The sequence below is a fragment of the Ascaphus truei genome, chromosome 3 (genome assembly GCF_040206685.1).
Source record: "Ascaphus truei isolate aAscTru1 chromosome 3, aAscTru1.hap1, whole genome shotgun sequence".
In the NCBI taxonomy this organism is placed as follows: domain Eukaryota; kingdom Metazoa; phylum Chordata; class Amphibia; order Anura; family Ascaphidae; genus Ascaphus; species Ascaphus truei.
The window spans coordinates 378960102-378980443 of NC_134485.1; the positions used below are offsets into that span (position 1 = coordinate 378960102).

The 20342-nt window shown below is 37.1% G+C and overlaps 1 protein-coding gene across 1 annotated transcript in view; it reads left to right on the top strand.

Moving 5' to 3' along the window:
* The window catches only part of PSPC1 (paraspeckle component 1), a 60589-nt gene extending 46442 nt beyond the window's left edge, over positions 1–14147 (top strand). Inside the window, exons 7-9 of the mRNA XM_075592306.1 lie at positions 6015–6072; positions 11041–11210; positions 13597–14147. Coding sequence (XP_075448421.1) covers positions 6015–6072; positions 11041–11210; positions 13597–13785 — 417 coding nt within the window. The 3' untranslated portion in view covers positions 13786–14147. The remainder of the gene's footprint in view (positions 1–6014; positions 6073–11040; positions 11211–13596) is intronic.
* The last annotated feature ends 6195 nt before the right edge of the window (positions 14148–20342 follow it).

The window sequence follows — 20342 nt, forward strand, 5'->3', positions numbered from 1 at the left end:
AATCCTAAGGAGTTCACAAACTTTCTCGCCACTGTAGCATGTACCCGTTGAAATTTGTAGGGACTGTTGATGTAAGTAGAAGGATATAACTCAGTCTTATAAGATTTATACCATTACAATCATGGGTATAATTGAAATGACACTGCGAAAGAACATATTGTGAGGTTGTGACTCACATTATACTGGGGGTAAAAAAAAAAAAATTCTGAGCTATTGCAACTGGACTAACACAGCTATTTCTACTTCATTCAATAATGTAAATTTGATATCTATAGATATCTCCAATAAAGAATATTGCTTTCACATGTCTTAGACAGGTCTCCAACCCTGCCTATCAACCATTATCACCTAGCATACAGTGCTTCCACTGCAGCAAGAGATTAAGGTAAATTACATGCAAATGAGCACAGTGTCACCTTTTGCCTGAAATCCATGAACATGGAACCCATATAAGCAAATGCTCTGCTGTTCACACAGCCATTAAGCACAGCATGGGATTAGATGCAAAGCCAGTCCAACCACTCAGACAGGTTTCAACCTTAATGGATCTCATTGTGTGCTCATTTGCATGTCATTTACCAGAATCTCTTTCTGCAGTGGAAGCACTGTATGCTAGGTTATGGTTGAAAAGCAGGGTTGCAGACCTGTCTACGACATGTAAATGTGCTCACATGTGATATTCTTTATTGGCTATATGCTAACGGTGGAGGTTTTGTCCCCTTTTTCACCCACCATGACTTAGGCCTGGGACATAGAGGGCTCAGCCACGCTCCTGCTCTGCCTCGCCTGCTCAAAATTGAGCTTTTTCCTGTCTTTGCAGGCGAGTCAGTGAGCGCGCTCTGGGGGCAGAGTTGAGTCGGAGGCGAGGCAGGGCTAGTCCCTCGCTCCCATTGGATGTGAGCGGTCACGTGACCGCTCACATCGCTTCCCCGTGTGGCAAATTTGAAACTTGCCTGTCTCGGCAAAGTTTCAGAGCCTCCGCACGCATCAGCGCGCATGCGGAGGGGGAAACTATAGCCGCGCTGATGACAGATGCAGGGGGTTTGTGCATCTGCTCAGCGAGCTTCCATTCACTGTCCCGTGTGTGTGGTGTGTGTGTGTGTATGTATCAGGCATTGAATTATCTAAAAGCCAATCAACTCATTACCACACTTTGGGGGGGCGGGGGGAAGAGAGGAGAGTTTAGACGGCTGACTAAAAAAATAAGTCGGCTTATTCAGCAGATCTGCAGTTGGTGTATTTCGCAAAATAATTGCAGAAATTGCTGTGCTAACTTGTCTCATTTGTGTGTTCTATCATTGCCTGTGATTGCAGACCCATGTAACTTCAATGGATTATTTTCTATTGAGATGCAGTTGTGTAAGACATACATCTCTGCATTTCACCTTCTTGGGCAAGTGACACAAACGCAAACCCACATGAATATGAAAAATATTGTATTGATTTAAACAAATTAAACTGCTGTTACAATATGTATGTAGTAAGGTATTACATTACATGTTACAATATACTTTAGTTATAAAATAATGTTACATATTACATGTTCCGTACAGATGCATATTAACCCCCTCTTGTGACTAGATCTGTAGTATATATAATCCTATAGGGATGCTGCAAAAGTCCCACAAGACATATACAATTGATCCACAATATAAAAAACGACTTTAGCATTTATGCTTGATAGCTGGAATCAATGAACTATAAGCTGTATTCTAATCAATCCGTATAAACGTATATGAATAGCCAGTATATAGTGGTATAAAGTATTGGGTATTGCGTGGCAACAGGTGGTATATCGGTTAGTCCTTGGTCACATACTGCAACTCCGTTTAACTCCTCCGGTTAACCCGTCTGCTCCAACCTAGAGGATTCATTCGTTTGTCAGCATGTTTGGCTACATGCCTATTTAATCATTTTTTATTTTTACCTGCTTCCAGCCCTAACTTTTCTTGCACTGCTCACTCTAATCACCTTTTTCCCGCCTGTGAATAGCTTGTGTTCTTGAAGTGTTCCTTCACTGCATCATTTGTATCTTCCGTCTGGGGATTCTGTCTGTCTGCAACGTATGTTGGGAAGCTGCTGGTCTCTTTCCACCTAGCCTGCTCTGAGCTGTAATAAAAGTGTTTTTTTTTGTCTTTCTCCCTGCACATAATCATGTTACATTCTTATTGGTTAGGAAGAACTCAATCAATCTCTTTCCAAGCCAACATGAAAACTGGTTTAATGAGGGAGAACTGGTTTTGTGACCTATTTGCTGCCTGTTTTATGTCCTTATTGTTCTCATACAGCTTGTTAACAACGTATTTGAAGTTTATTTTCTCGCATAACTGTTGGAGGATGTCGATATAAGGACATACATGTACACATGCAATTCTATACTGTGTACATAGAACTATACACAAACGCTCACCTTGGTCAGAAGGTTTACCATTTCAAATCAGTTTATGCTGAAATTAGACTTAAATTCTTACAATTGGCTTTGTCTGACCTTATTTATTCTTATTTTGGTATTTTGAGTAATGCATAACTATTAACTTAATTTTATCAACTAATGTTTGTTGTGGAGGGGGGGTGTTCATGAGTGTTAGTGTTATAACATCATTAATGACTTTAATTTATGACTTAACGGTTTAATTTACCTAGTTTACTGTTTTTGATATACAGTAATTTTAATATTGTTATGAAAGATGGACTGTGACCATAAGTGTCAGTAAATGTTTTGTATACAATATAGCTCTGCGATTTAAGCATCTATAATGTTTGCATTACTTCGTCAAATGCGTGGTTCCAATTTGAGCTGTAGTTAACCATCATTAAAGAAAAAAAAACCTTCCTCTAAATCTAATCATGAAATCCAATGTGAATAGGTAGTAGTTTCATTTGTTGTAATAGCAAGTTTTTCAAACTTGAATACATAATGGATTTATTTCTGAAGGATCGATCTTTATCTTGTGTATGAAATTGAGTAGAGAGATGGTAATATAGCACACTATGGTAGTTGCTTAACATGCAGAATTTTCTTTTTCAGGATTAATACTGCAGGAAATTGTGGCGCTCGCCTTTACTTTTTAAAATGTATTTATTTTATATGGTTTTAGCAACTGGTGTCCATGCAGTATTTTGTTAAATGGACTATTGAATTGATTTGTAATGTTATGAGACGTGTAGAATTATGCTTAAAAATTTGGATAAATGTGGTTTCATAACGTAGCAAAATCTAAATACATAGGATTTCAATTTTAGAGAATTGGATTATTTTCCATTTGGAATGATCGTACATTTAGAAGAATGTTTTGTAATTATTGGATCTCTTAACAATGAGAAAAATATTTTAGTTTTACATAATCCAACACACAATCTAGACTGCTGATTTTAAGGCTGGTGACGACACGACCAATACAATCTCAAATTGACAAGTGGTTGAAAATTAGAAGCAACCAACATCATATAGAATTTACTGAATTTAGTTATTAAAGCCATCTCTCTAATTTTTCACCCAGTACAATCCCATGGCACTCTTCCATTTTGCATAGCACTGTTTGCTATGAGTGCTTACTGAATGACTCATAAAATGAGCGTGAGTACTGTCTGTTTACACTAACCTAGATGTGACCAACTCTCGTGTGAAGGTAAATATAATTGCTCACTGTACCCTTTCAGCAATAAGTAGACAGTCTGATTTCAATATGTTCAAGCTGTCTTACCAACTTTTATTGGGAAAATAGTGCATTGCTTCTGTTTTATTAATGGTAGTTGATAGAGCAAAATTAATGTACATTAGCACCTACCATCTTTTTAAAGAGCTAATTGCAGAATAAATAATCATTTTAAATTTCATCCTTCTGGAGTATATTTCATGGTAGTCTTAACCATCTTTTAGAATTTCTTAAGGCTGAAATGTGCAGAACCATCAACGGGAAAATTAGAGAAATGAAAAACCCATTTAAAAAAAAAAAAAAAAAAAAGCTCAAATACCTATACTGTAAATTTTTTGCAATGAATAAAATTAAACACAATGTACTTTCCCACATATTAAAAGGTGGTAAGATAGCATATACATATTGAAATACGACTGTAATTGCTATATGGGTACAGTGAGCTATTATATTTACCTTCAATCAAGAGTTGGTCACTTTTTTAGGTTGTTGTAAACCGACATCTTGGTAATAAACTAATACATTCTTAGATGCCAAGTTTGAGTAGTTACCGGGTATGGATTCAATATTGCACGTTCAAATGTAATTAACTACAGAATTGGTCGCTCTAACAAGAGAAAATATATAATTATAGGTCTTATTGGTTGAGCCACTCTTTCAATATCCTCTGCACATCTACCTTGAGCTACAAATAAGGCTCTTGAACTGGTGGGGCTTGGCGTATCCCTTGGACTGTTTGCTTATGCCAATTTCATTGTAAGAAAAATAGGAAACGAATCCCCTGAATGGTGCTTCCGATATAATATGGAATAGCTTTATAAAGTAGGAGTCCAGAACCATAAGCAATATAGCGGTAATAGTGACTACTGTATAATCCATCCATGATGCCCAATTACGTGTATGAATAATATCCAAAGAGTTTGATAAAGCGCCTACCATGCGAGAAACGCGTCAGAGGACCCTGCTGTCTATGTTTCGCTATTATGCATATTAAATATTATATTTTTTATTAGTACCAGCCTCTAGCCCTATTTTCTCCAATTTCATTGTAGTTCATGAAGCGAAGTGCAATGTTTCACAAATTCACTTATAGTCTAAGGATCATATAAACCTATATGGTGCTGGTGTTACAAAAGATGCATGTAAATTCAAATATAATTAAGCCTTTAAATGCATCCAAAATTATTATGATACTCTTATGGCCCCTATATTCCTCATTTCTTTCCGGTTCTGACCCCTGTGAAAATCTAGTTAAAAAGCCCTGGCTACAGTATAATTTGTTACGTATCCGGTTTCTTTGAAGATTCCCTAATGTATGTATATATTTGCAAACTTGTAATATTCAGTGGTCTAGATAGCACGATTATCAAGCCACAGGCATTGTAACTTAATGCATAATTAAAATTAACACTAACACAAATGTTCATTTTATAGCTATGACATCTTATTGTAGTCCATGGGTATGACATGAACGTATTGCAGCTGTGAATTAATGTTAATATTTTAGAAATTTCCATCCCTGCCTTTAATGTTAAACTATTATACATGTATTGCTGTTTTCGTTTGTATTACAAAATTGACAAGGTTGAGGGTTGCAGAAGCCGACATGGGTTACTTTTGTGTCATATACAATCTGTATTATCTCTGTGTAAATATCCAGACCATCATTGGTTATGGTTGGGGAGCCTCGAACAACTGTGGGTTTTCATATTCTAACAGGATGTTATGTAGACCTATGCCAACACAGGGCATACATGTTATACTCTTGTATACTATACTGCATGCCTGAAAGTTGTATGAGCCCGATTTTTATATTTAACACATTTCTTCCCTATTATAGTCCTGAAGTATGACAATGGGATGCATGTAATTTAACAGTATGCATAGAATGCTGCAAACAAGTACGCTTTCTGCAATAGATTTTATTTTATTCCCTGAAATTCAGGAAAATCGTATACAAGAAAATGACTTGGTGTAAAGTAAGCATTCCCAGGCCTGTTTCATGTGGGAAATGTTCAGTGTTCCACCCATGGTGCTTTATTGTGATCTGTTCCAAGGCTGCCATTTGTGTTCAACTGGTGTGCAATGTATGCATTTTATTCACCTATTGCAGGATTATATAGTCTTGATAACAAAAATGTTGGGAGATCTGTGTGATTACCAACAAAACACAAACGTACTTGCATTATTATTCTTTTCTTTGTATGTAGGCTTGTCTGAGGAATATTGTTCTAAATAACCTGTATGGTGGTATCTGTTTTACCTTCATTACAAACCATTAACCGAAACTGAACTTTTTTTTTTTCCCCGGCACTAAATATTTTTTAGGTTGACTACAAAAACTATGTTTACTTTCAGAGAGAACAGGATATGAGAATGGGTGATATGGGCGTCCGTGGAGCAATAAACATGGGAGGTAGGGATCCTAAAGAATAAAAATTAAACTTAACTTCATTCTTTGAGACTGTACACTTAATGTCTTTCCTTTAAAACCATGACATTTCAGCAATACTTTACGTTTGGGAACGTGCTTTTTATGTGAAAATCAAGCATACTGGTTTTGTCTCAATAAGGTAGATCTAAAAGGTCTCCTAGCAAGTTAATGTATTCAAAAAAATGGTGTATATTGCAGCTTTTATATATTAAGCATTTTTTCTACATGTGAAAAAAGGTGGGTTAAAAAAATAATATTCTCCTTCTACATACTGTGTACATAGTTATTTTTATTGCGTTCGTTATAGATTTTATTCAGTTTCTATTTTAATGTCTATTTGAAGCCTTTTTTTCTTTCAACGTTGCCTAGTAATCAGAATCTTAAAGTTTTGGTTTGAAGTAATTCCCAGTATTTGCAAACATATGTCCACTGCACAGGATGCTTTCTCTCATGTGGTGTTGGTGCAAACCTCTTGCTGCTTGTCTTCAAAATGGGGCGATCCAAGTCCCTCTGCGACCAAATCTCCAACCAAAAGGAGAAAAGACGGCTCTGAGCTAAAGGGTTTTTTTTACACTTCATTGCTGGTGTGGATTTTACATTCTTACTACTGTATACAAAATGTGTTCAATAATCACCTCGATGCGCCTTTGTCTTCTTTTGGTTGGATTTTTTTATAGTACAGCTCAACCCCATTATAGCGCGATCCGCTTATAACGCGGTGTAAGCGTGGCACCCGTTTTTTAAAAGCCAATTACTAGTATTTTTATATAAAGCTTTGCTAACGGGGACACACACACTACTCCCCTGCACATCACCCCCACCCCGCCTGCACATCACCCCCACCCCGCCTGCGCATCACCCCCACCCTGCCTGCGCATCACCCCCACCCCGCCTGCGCATCACACCCCCTGCCTGCACATCACCGCCCTACTAATCCCATTTTTCCCCCATCCCCCCACCTTTCCCCCCTCCCTCCCTGTACCTCTGCCGGTGGAGTGGAGAGAAGGGTTCCTGGTCGGACACAGACACACAGCTGACATCCCGGCCCAGACTCCGTAAGATTTCTCCTCCACCCCCCGCCCCCCCCCCCCCCCCCCCCTCGCAGACTCACAGCTTCTCTGCACAGTACACAGATCAGCTGCTGCTGCAGATGCCGAGTAAGTGCTGTGGGGGTGCCGCTGCGATGCCGGCTTCAGGAAGAGCTGGGAGAGTTATCCCAGCTCTCCGCCTCAGGCGGATGTGGAATCGCTGATCGCGGCAGCCATTTTTTTATCGCGATCCCGGTTATAACGCTGTTTGTCTAGAACTTTTTCTGTTAAGGAATCATTTGCTCTAGTCTTTTTCTTGATTTTAAATGCAGCAGTTCCTTCCATTTACGGCAATGCAATTATTTAAGCTGCCAATCGATCCGTTCTCCAGTGATGGATCGGTGAAGATCCTGCTTTCCTGGGCAACTAATATGTCTCCCTATTTCAGGAGAAAGTTGTGTGAATTCCTAGATTGCTGCTAAAGCAACCCAAGGAAGCTTACTACATAAAAAATCATTACAAAAGGGTGTAAAAGGTGAAAAAATACAATAAGTATTGTCTAATACTGCACTGGTTTATTAAAAAAACAGGATTTTGAATGAAATTCTTTTAATAGGCATGTATTTTTATACGAAAGGTGAAAAGTGGCTCACTATTGGACAAACATGAAAGTCAAATATAGTGAAATTATTTTTCAACAATTGAGGGAAATAAACGGTGTCTAATTCTAGGTTACATTACTTAAACCTAAAATAAATGAAATATTACATTTTTAGTCTAATGGCGAGTGTACACCAAAGTGAACTGAAGTGTCAAATGTATAAAGTACGTGAATTACTGGAGTGTACGGTCTGGACAAATAGTCTTTGGCTCAATGCAAATAAATTCCAAATATTCACTCCCTGTCTGTAGCGCCTAACATATGTTTAGCATAGTTAGTCGAAAAATGTAATTGCATGAAGGTTAAGTATTGCACGTACATAGACATAAAAATATAGACGCAATTACTGCCTGTCAGTAATGTTTCAGCGTGCACATTCGCAGGTAGGCAGCACTTGTCCAGGGCTGTAATGTCTCCACAATAGTTACTCTTCCCTTCGAATCTGGGAGGCGCAAACAGAGCGCTGCGGACGTCAAGCAGATATCACCCTAGTTTATGCCGGTTGGTGCAATGTGGGCATGTAAGTATCCGGTGAAAGTCGTACTCTGGGAGGGAAGTGGCTGGAGGCGTCGCCATGAAACGTGTAAGATTTTTTGCCTCATTGCCCAAGTGACGGATTTGATACTGCAGCTTAAGCCCCACTGCGTTTAATTTATTGTGAGCATACTTTGTTTTGTACGCCTCAGCTGTGATTATCGAGGTTGGGAAGATTCATCTCCCCTCTGTTGGAGTACAACGGTGTTAACTCATCTATGTGCGCTCTTTGCACCAACTGGTGTTACCCACAGTGGGACATCTGCTGGACTTCCGTGACGCTTCGCTTGCACATCCCTCTGATTATGACAGGCAAGAGTGACTATCGGGGAGACACTACAGCCCTGGACTAGTGGTGTCTACCTGTCGATTTCCCGCTCATTAGACAGGCGGACTCCTTGTTCAATTTGCGTTTATTTTTATCTTGATCTACATGCAATACCCTATTTTTGCAATTAAATTTTTCTACATATTATACTGAGTGGTAAGCCATTCTTTTTCTATTTTCTCGTATTTTTATATACTGGAGGTGAACGATTACATCTCATGTACTTTAATACCGTAAGGTTTAACGGCGCAGTCCCACATAAAACACAATATTGTTTTAAATCGCGTATAAATGTAAGCCGCTTCATTTGAAAGATTGAATCACCTTTAAAGTGAAACCTTTACTTTGTTTTTGTGGTCTCTTTGTATTATGTTATATATATGTATTCTGATCAGATACCCCCTTAACTTTAAAATAATGGCATTATTTAACAGCGGTTAAATACTGTCTTTTTACTGTCTTTTTCTGACTCATAAAACTTTTTTTTATTGGGGCCACCTTGTGATGTTTTGCTTTTGATAGGGCTCCATTTTTCATCATCATTTCTGGATTAATTAACAGATGGAAAGAATACCTGTGGTTTACAGTTAATCTGAAGAAAATAGGTTATATGAGATTAGGTCAATTATGAAACTTTAACAAAGTACTTAAAACAAAATTTGTAAGGTGCTAATCATTTGCAGCGACCCCCTTTAAACCTGTGCCTGCTATTAGTATATCTGATTTGTGACTGCTCTAGTGCACACACACACACATACACACATACACACATCCTTATTCTTGTAATTTTGTATGAAGATATTGAAAGAAGGGGGAATAAAGTAACATTTTAGCGACTTCATTTGACTCACCATTGTTTAAAATAGATGATGTGTGTTTGATCTCTGGTTTGGATCCTGATCGCAAGTAAATGTAACTTACATTTTACCAGGTTCAATAAATATAGCTGCTGGGGCCACCAATAGAAAGCAGAATATTCTCTCCCAATTACATTGTGACTTACTATTGGCTACCGGAGCTATTACAGGCAGTCGTAGTCTCTGGAAAAGGAAGCAGCACAGTTGAACTCCATGGGACCCCATGAAGCCACTCAGTTTAATGCCCCCTTTTCTCCCTCTTCCCCACCCCCACCCCCCCCCAAAAAAAAGATCAAGCAGCACAGTCCGCTGCTTAACCAGTGTTCTCTGTATATTTAGGAAACCTTCTCCTATGTCATTTGAATGCATTTTACAAATAAGAAACTGTTTTTTTAAGATACTGGACTTTTTTCTAAGTTTTAGAAACTTGTATTTTGTTTTTTGTTTATAAGCTCTTTGGAAATTGTCATTTATTTTCTTATGGTTGACAGTCTTGATTTTTTTGATCGGGGGATTTCAAATGGTTATCTAAAGCTTCAACACCGTAGATAATAATTTGATCACTTAACACAGCGGTTTCTTTATTTTACCTTGCTACCAGACATCTACTTTTTAAAACAATTGGATTGAAGATATTTTTCAGGATCTCCTAAAAATGTGTTTTATTGTATATCTAAACACTGCTTTATAAATTTGTCGTCAGTATTTGAATTTTATGTACATTTGTTTAATATGAAAACTAACTCAAGCATATATTTCACTTTCATTATTACTTCATTGGTCTTTGTTTCACAGTTTTTAGAGACAGACTTTATGCCTAACATTTCTGTTAAATGTGTCTTGGATTATGAAACCAATAATAGGCTTGTATTATGTGACTGAAAGCTTCACCCTTAATTGTGATCTATTTTAAGAAGGTGTGCCTACTTACAAAAGGTCTCTATACACATATAATACATTAATTTGGCTGTATCTTAAGGTAAAATAATATTGACAGTCATTTCATGGTTCTTGTTGATCATCATAATCTAACTTTTATATCTGTTTGTATACATTACTTCCTTTCACAAATGCAGTCTAATTATTTGCTTATTCTCCAGTACTTAAGACAATAATTATCATTGATAATGGTCTCCTGCATAAGTTTATGTACTGATGGAAACCAAGTTAGAACCTAAAGATCATGGAACCAATTTGCAGCACTGATTTTAATGCAAATGGACCGTCAGTTTTTATTTCTCTATATGAAATCTGGCACCAGGTTAAACAAAAATGCGCCATGGTGTCTTGGTTATTATTGAAAGGATAAATATTTTGCACCTTTAATACAACTGATGCAATGTACAGTCTCAAAGAATGAAAGTACTTTTTCTATAACAATGTATTTGTAAAATATCATTTTTCCGTAGTCTGTATACATGTAATGCTGCAGCCAATTGCTTTGCTAGTCCATCCAGCATTGAGTTTATATAAAAAATATATAAATTGTGTAATGTCTGCAGCAGACTTAGAGCGGTTCTAAGTATAGATTGTTTTACATAGATACCTATAGCCCAGCACCTGCTGGTAGCCAAGGTCCTCCTCCAATGATGGGGATGAGTATGAACAACCGAGCAACCGTGCCTGGCCCTTCAATGGGCTCTGGTCCTTCAATGGGCTCAGAAGGAACTGCTGACCTGGGAGCAACAATGATGCCAGATAATGGAGCAGTGGTAATGTATTTGTAGTATATTTTTCTTTTTACATTGTTGGCATTATCTTGAGGTGATCTGAGTTGTCTTCACACTTGGGCTGCATTCAATTTGCTGGAAAGCTACTTTCTTGTGCCTAAGAGTTTAGCTGTATTCTAATAAAAGGGGGCAAACATCTTCTCGGACACAGCAAAGCAGCTTCACAGCATATTGAATAATGACCTGAGCCAATGGTAAACAAATTCATCTGTAGCTAAAAGAGAGCCTTCAACAGAAGAGCTACTTACAAAAAGGGAATAGCGATGTAAAATGCGAAGTAACTGTGTATTTGAGATTTCTATTCTTGTGTTATTGTGTGGAAAGAGGATGCTTTTCTACCCTAGTTAGCATCAAATTAAGAGCACATGGTCGTGCATAAAATTGGCACCATAGTAAATAAAGTAGTCAATGTTGCCATCTAATATTCTGCTGTATGCGGTCAATTAAAAAAAAAATTGGTCTGGATAAGAACGTTTCTAAACGTAAAATGTAATAGTAATATTTTCTACAGGTAAATAGACTTTTTTTATTTTAATTTTATTTTTTTTAACATTGGTAGCAGAAATCAAAATAACTTAACATATTCTCGGTATCCTATATGAAGATCCATATAACACATGCTCTGCAGATCTATTTTATTTGCGTTCTTTGCAACATAATGTTTTAATACGTCTGAGTAGCCATAATTGCACATTTTTTAAGGCCTACTTACTTCATATTACGCCAAGCAATGCAATTGTGACTAAGATCTTAAACATAGCTGATTTTATCTCATTGACGCTACCTTCATTTGCAGAAATAAATGTTAGTTTCTATCATACTTGTCAATTGTTTTAAGGCTAGTGTAACTAATAATTTGATGGTTTTTGACCACTTCAAGAACAACCAAAAAACTGATGTTTACTGGACAAAAGCACAAAGTAGCTTTGATAGCGGCATGCTTACTTTTCCAATCCAAACTATGCTGCTAATAAACAGCAATCTTTTTTCTGCTTTGTGATCCTTATGAAATGAACTCTAAAGTACTACAGATGTGTGATTTGAAATATATTAAGTTTCTTCATAAAAGGATCTTCAAATTTATTTATTTTATTTGTTTTCTGAGCTGTAGAATGTTTTTACTTTTAATTGCTGGTAACTTCGCAGGTTTTCTTTTGTGGAATGAAATGGGAGGTCTGTTTTTTAGTCTAACAAAATAACTTGTTTGTAGTGTGTTATGCTCAGGCTTCTATATCTTTTATAATTCTTATTACTTAATATAGTAATTCTAAGAGGAAATGGTTGGGGAGCCAAAACTAAAGCTTTCAGAGCTCGTGCCCAAGAAACTTCTCAACCAAAAATTTACCCATAATTGCTTATATTAATTATGCAGAATACGGTTTAACAATTTCGATACACTGCTGGCAGCACCATAAGAAACCATACGGTTTCCCCCTCATGGCGGCCATGCTACATGAACACATCTGTAGAGGAATAGCCGGTGCAAACCAGTGGAGCTACAGAATATGCTGTTTGCCACCATGGAGATCTGAATGAAAATATGTTGCATTAGTCATCCATATGACCCTTTGCCCTCCCCGTCTCAAAATATTTTAAAGATGCAGTTCCCTATGTGTGTTTAAGTTTATTTAAAAAATAATAATAATAAAGATTTCTTCTCCCTGCTGTACGGAGGTGTCAGTTTTCACCTAGTTTCCCCCCCCCCCCTCCCACTTTGACCCCCCTGGACTTCAAAGAGCTTTATTTGAGTGTCTCCAGATGGGTTTCTTGGATATCGGTCTTTGATGCGTGCATGGTTAACAAATCTGTATTGTCTGGGGTTGCGTAAATTACGTGAACTATACTGCAGGCATTCTGCCTTTTCAAATAAACTTTAAAGCAAAACAGCTAGGGAACTGCACCTTTTTAAGTTGCTTAAACATAAAAAAATGTTTGCACAATGTAGATCTATGCGAGTCTTAAGATGCTGCCAGATAAAATTCAAATAAATATTCTTGTGCTTTCTGTCACAACTCTTGTTAATTAAGAGAGCAACTGCATTCCCTTCATTATTGCTATAAAAATGTTTTGTTAGTCTTTACCCTGAGTAGATCGTAAGGAAAAAACTTTCCCTATGACTGCTTAAAAGAAGCACCTGTGAAAAAAGCACAATTAATAGATCAGTCAAAGTATATCTCTTTATTATTATTTTTTTATACTCTACGTGTAGTTTAGTAACTAATGAAATTGCTCCTTTCTTCCTTCTATGTATGATACGACTCTGCCGGACTGTCTTCTGAACTTCATGACTGCGCTTGGTGATCTTTTCAAATGTTGTTGCCAATATTTTAATCTTAATGGACTGCATATTGAATAAATGCTCTCGTAGCGCAATGATAGATTCCCACAAGCAGCTCAATCACAGATGGGCTCCCCCATGGTTAACAGAGCAGGAACTGAAGCTGCTCAGCCAACAATAGGTGGTGTAAATGCAGTTGGTGTTGGAGGACCTGGTGGCTTTGGTAGAGGAAATCAAGGGGGAAACTTTGAAGGATCTAACAAACGCCGCCGATATTAGTAATCATTCCATATTGTTTAGAAAATGTTAAGTGAAAACTTCCAATGGAATGCCTTTAAGCTTTTAATTGTTATTTGAACCTATTGCTTTTTGCTGTATATGTAGTATTTGTAGAACCTTTTTGTTATATAGAACATCATACTTTTTGTGTTTTGGTCAAGAATGTTAGATTTAACCTGCATCATTGTGAAAGTTGAATATGATTGTGATTTAAACTAAATTTGTGATAGTGCTGTGAAACGTGCAGTTGTATGATCACAATAAAAACAAAACTACATGTTGAAATATGTAATAAAGCCATTTTTAAAGGTAGGAATTCAGTGTGTAGCCTTTATAAATAAAATGAGATTTTCATTCTCGAAGCTTGAAGTGCAAAAAACTTTTTTTTTTTTTTTTCCTCCTACCCATACCTTTTCATCTAAGAAATGTATATTTTTGGCATCCTTAAGATGCTGTCCCATGTAACGTCGGTGCGCTAGTACTAAATTACGTGGTCTGGAATTTGGGGGAGGGAGGGGTAGAAATAAAGTATTTTTAGAATACAATAAGTAAAGTATAGTAAAAAAAAAATGTACGTAATGTTTGTGAACTTTGCAAATCGGGATTTGTGTTCTGCTTGTTTTGTAGTACTGCATGTTCTGATGATCCCGTACTTAACTTTCAAATCTTCCAAGTTGGTCAACATAATAATGTGAAGTAAGCAAATCGCTTATAGCGGAGCAGATTTCTTGACATGACATGAAGTCCCAATGTCTTTTAACCATTTTGTTTTTAGTGTCTTGAATTCTGTGCTTCTAAAAACTGGAACAGCTTACTGCATTTGTTATCCATTTTGGATGTAATTTTGATACAAACAGATTTATTGAAGGATTGAGGGGCACATTTTGTGCTCCATAGACTGGCTTGTGATAGATTAACAAGCAAATTGTGATAACAGCCAACATTTTTAATTGATGAAAAAATTTAATTGTTGCAAATTATTGGTTTGATATCTAACTTTTTTTTTTTTTTACTTCCGTGAATTGTAAACATCTTTGTTGGGGAATTGAAGCCTTTCCAGATGTTTTGTAATAACCACAAGAATGTTCTTGGGGGACTTATGGGCAGCAATTACCCAACATGGTTTCTTAGTACAAGGGCATATGAGACCCGTGCAATATCCAAGGAAATCATCCCCCTTTTTTTGCCTATCACAGGTTAAAAAATCCTCTTGGTCCACAGAAGACTGCTGATAAACCTGCCAGTGTCTCATTTCTTGACTTGCAGCCTTAAAGTATTTTAATTAGATTGCCACAACCCATTATAGTCTGTGTGTGTGTGACAAGATGGTGACGGCTCGATAGCTGATCGGCACACCACTCATCTCTGCATCCTTGTGATTTAATTGTCATCACCAGCCCGTTGGAGCATCAGAAGTCTAAAGTCGCCCTGGAACAGATTCAGACATGACTGGGAAGTTGCAGAGAAACTACTGCGACTTTGCGACATAAGGCCTAATTTTCCTCAGTGGCCTCTTGCCAGCAATATGCTGGTAATTTTAAACGTTATTTGAGTCCTGCATATTTATTATAAGTGAATCTGCTGCTACTTTAACTTTCCTACAGCCAGACAAAGATGTCCCTTGCCAAAAAATAGCAGGACAAGTATTTTATATTAATGTCACTATTTCATATATTAAAGCGGACATTTCTGAGCTTAAAGAAGTTCCACAGCAAATTACTAAAATCACGCAAGCTGAATAACGGTTATATAACATCGAGGAATGGGAGCCTTTCCTGTCCAATTGTCCTCCAATCGTTTGAGAAGGAATAATGTAAAATGAGCTTCCATAATCAGTAAAGAGGTAGTAGGTAAAGATGGATAAAAATGATTGTCCTCTCCTGGTTGAAAAACTCAGTTATTTTAGACCAAGTAGAACTCAAAATTTTAAAAACCTGGAACAGTGATTACATTTGTTTTCATAATTAAGTAAAGCTGTTCCAAACCGATTTTGTGGGGTGGGGGGGGGGGGGGCGGGGAAGAGAATCTTTCCTGCTACTTCTATTTCAGAACCATTTAAGGGAGGCTACCCAAGAAGAGGAAATATACATGAATGTACTCTGCTTTGCTGGAGAAAAGGATTGACCATTTTTTGTTTTTATACCTAGCCACACTGCATCCAAACAAATGAAAGTCCAAACTTCTGCATTTCGCTGGGTGAAGCAGAATCATTCCTGAACAGATCAGAAGTGCAGATGTTTCTTAAAGTTCTGAAGAATTAGGGAAAGTTGCATCATGAAGTAACATGAAAATCTTAATACCATTTTTGAATTCTAAAGGGTACTACATACGTTCTTGCAAGTTTAGTCTGCATTTATTCATCTTTTTCTCGCGTGGTGTAGAAATTTCCATTATATTTTGTGACCTTGTTGAACTATTGCTTCTAAACCGTATGAGGACATGGTGTTCATCACAACTACATAATGTTTTTATTTCTTGCCACAATTCCATGTGTTAAGCATTCTCTGACTAGAAAGCTGACTGCATAGAGCATTCCTATATATGTAAAAAAAATAAATGTAAGATTTGTTTCTCGGAATGTTGAAGGAATAAATTACCTTTACCAAATGGTGTATATGGAATTATCTGCAGCAGCTTAAATCAGACCTAGTATTTTTCCAGAAAAAACATGGTATTGATGCTGAACACAGCAACCTAAAAAAAAAGGGAAGCAGCAATACTTATTAGGAGAATCCCATATGAAGTTCTGGAGGTAAATGCAGACACTCTGTAGATGTATATGTCTAAAGCTAAACATTTGCAGCAAAACAAAACACTGCTCCTCTGCAATATTTATGCTTCAAATAAGCCAGGCGCTTTTTATTTTTTCTCCTCCCTCTGACATTAACCATATATTGGTTAAGGTTGGACAATGGGTAATTGAGGACATTTCAATATGACAGCAAACGTCTTGTGTGAAAGAATGCAAAAATGAGGAATAAGGTTGAAGGACAAAAAAAAAAAAAAACTAAGTTCTTGTTTGAAGGCAATATCTGATGCATCAAAAAGCAATAAAACATAGTAAACCCAGGAGTACTATACAGAGTTGCTAAAGATTAAACCACCCTATCAACGGCTCATGCCACTGTCTGGTATTGACTTTTTCCTCATCGCCACTTTACTGTTTTAAAATGTTCTAGACTTATGAAATTAGAGATCATTGCCCAGACCATGCACCAACTTGATGCAAGTTGCTATTTCAGGAGGAATGATGGCATACTTCAAATTGGAGATTCCCCAATTTTTGTACCCAAAACTAGAGTTTTAAAGATTGTCAAGGATTTTTTTTTGTGTAAAAATGACAATTCAGGTCTTTTAGAAATATCTAAAAAGCGGTAGTTATTACAGAGGCGTCATATAGAGGCCCATAATGACTATATTTCTTTAAAAAAAGGAGTAACAATCTCAAATTAAAATTATGTAGATAAAAAGGTAGGGACTTGGTGCTAATCAATAACTGGAGATACAAATGTTACAGTTTTGGAAATAAAATCGGGAGATTTCATGCCATTTTAGTGAGAAATAATAAAGTATTTATATAATGACCATTAAAGATAATGGTGTGTCTTATAAAAAAAATGGTGTGTGTGCCGAGCACGTACATTTTAAGTGAAACGTCTTTCTCTGTCACTGTTTGGTCACAGAAATTGTATTTGTGATGGTGATTGTTTTAATTAAAAATCAAAACACCTTGACTTAGAATGCGTGTGTTAGCTATTTGCACTTCTATATTTATAACTGGGAATTCCTGTGTCCTGCTGGTGCGCCGATGCCTTCTACCCATGCGTACTGAGCCGACGCCTGCTGCGCGTGCCTACAGTGCGCAGGAGACCTGTGTGCCGGGTGCAGGAGGCATCTGCGTGCGCGCCGACGGCCAAGACAAGGCATAGTGTTTGTGTGCATGCGCGATGGCGCGCGCCTATTAGTACCGTGACGTCACTCTCGTTACGGTTTTTCGTTACAACGCAATAATTTTTTCCCATGAAAACCCTGTAGGCGTCAGCAAAGAAGTTTTACTTCAATAAAAGCTATTTGTGGGGTAATATTAAGTTCTCGACTATCACCAAAGAAGGCCTTGATACTTGATCTGCCCCTTTAAAGGCAGAAAATGTCTCTAAAAGAAAGGTGGGGGACTATATCACAAACTTTATGGCCCGTAGACCTGATGGTTATTTGGCAGAGCACTATAAAATTGTACAATCCCAAATACTAGTAGTATTAACTCAAGAGCAGATTTCTCCCGGACCCCTCCCAACCATTTTGTGCTGCAACAATCATACAATCATTCCCAAACTGACAAACAATATCGTTACTAAAATAATTACGAAATTGTCAGGAAATTTTAAATTTGAAAGCTATTATTCCTGGGCTCATATCTCCAGACCAAACTTGGATTTGTGTCATCTAGGAACCTGGTAATGAATATCGAACAATTTTCACTCCCCCACCCTCATCAATGCAGAGAGAGCATATTCAACATGGGGGCCTGGGACCCTATTTCTACCACTTTGTCCCCATTAGGCTTTAGGGGGAATTTCATGATGGAGTTCAGGTTGATATATCCATCTGGATCTTTCTGATACAGAAAGTCGAAGTCTTGCTCTTTACAGACATTTTGTCCATCAATCTTCCCTCTTTCAATTTTTCAGTTAATGGGAATAACATTTTGCACTTGGAATCAATACTAATCACCTATAGCTTCTAAAATGTCTAAATCCTACTTTTCTTTTCTAATGTTGGAGTAGTTTATGCTTTGAGCAATGAAGTGAATGTTTTCAGCAGAAATCATGGAAGACTGAATTGGTGCTGCCCAGTACAATAACCTCGGTGCTCCAAGTAAATGACCGTGGGGTAAGAGAAAGATGGGAAACCCCTTCATGAGCAGACCGCTATTGACCATCAACGTTTCACTGATATGTTAATTAAACCTCTGCAGATTTAATATGTGAGCAATTGGAAGAAAATAACGGTTTTAACTCATTCCTTGACTTCTTTGGTAAAAGAAAACATTTTCAACCTAGGACATTTTATGTATGGTGGTCAGACTTGATTGTGCCCTTTTTATTCTATCTCCTTTCTGTAACTAATTGGAATTGGGTAACCTGTGAAATGTTGATTTGCCCAAAACGGTGAACATCTCCAAAAAAATATAATAATAAATGCACATATCAGAAATGTTTTTTGCAGTCTTTGAGATCTCCATTAGCATAATGTTTCTGCGACACAACAGGCATGCCTGTTTAGGTTTAACTTGCCGATTGTGTGGTGTGGCAAAAGTTGTGGTATGAAGAAAACAAATATATTTTTCAAATATGTTTTATTATACAAAAATGTCAATGCTTAAATGTTATGTTACAAAATGGCAATCCTCATCTCTAAAAATGGAAACCGGTGGGTCCCCCACAGTTGGACCATACTTTGACTCCCAGTTCCTGAGATATTTATCTTTATTTGCCAGTGTTTCTGGCCCCTTTAAGGAAATCCAATAGGGTTGCCAGTCATGCTTTATTCCCCCAGACTATTAGAAAGTGGCAATGTCATCAGAGCACAACATTGCCGTTTCCTTTTAGACAAATCCAGCAGCTGTCTGTTTTCATTTTACTGGCACATAAAGTAAATATCTTGGGATTCAGATGGTCCCCAGGCTAGGAAATGGGAAAGTTCAGCTCCAGGTGACCTCCAGTTTCAAATTCTGCGTGCACGCACACAAAATATATTAAAATGGGATTGTTGCTCCAAATAGAACCGGGAATATTTTTTTTCATTAAAAGAAACAGAAACCCAGAGCTATACTGCATATACTGTAACTTTTTTACTGTTGCTTATCCTGTTGGGATCCATCATCGCACACTTTTTTTTTTTTCTCCTACTGTGACCAGTTTGGCATTAACAGTATCATCTGTATTCAGGCATATTCTAGTGGTTTTACTGTGGACAGTCTGGCACTGAGTAGTGATTAATAGTTGTGTAAGCAGACCCTCGATATGCCACAAGACTATACACTGTTTGCAGTGGGAACCTGGATGTTGAGAACTTACGGCTTTCCATCTGTTATTTAATGTGACTGGTTTACGAACAACAATAGATATTGGGAACTTTATTATCATAATCCATGTTAATATAAGTTTGTCATACTGTATATAACCTGTTGAAGCAAAAATGAGCGTAAAAACAAAGGTTTTTGAATATTCGGCTTTTATTTAACAATTTTTTGCTTAATATTTTTCCATTTGTATGCTTTGCATCAGGGTTACATCAATTAATTTACTACTGACCAATCGTGTGTGAAGTGCAATCTGTTAAGTTTTATGTATTAATACTTGAAATAAGTAACCTTTTTCTACGACTGGCATTTTTTAAACTACTTTTGTTTAAATGTATTTAATTCTATTATTTGATCTCAAGTTCAGCTTTTGGGTTTCTGTTCTTCTTTTATGTAAAATGTATAGTTCATGTGCCTTGCTTGACCACCACTATTACTTATGGCTTTGAAATCTTGAGTATTATAATTTATACCC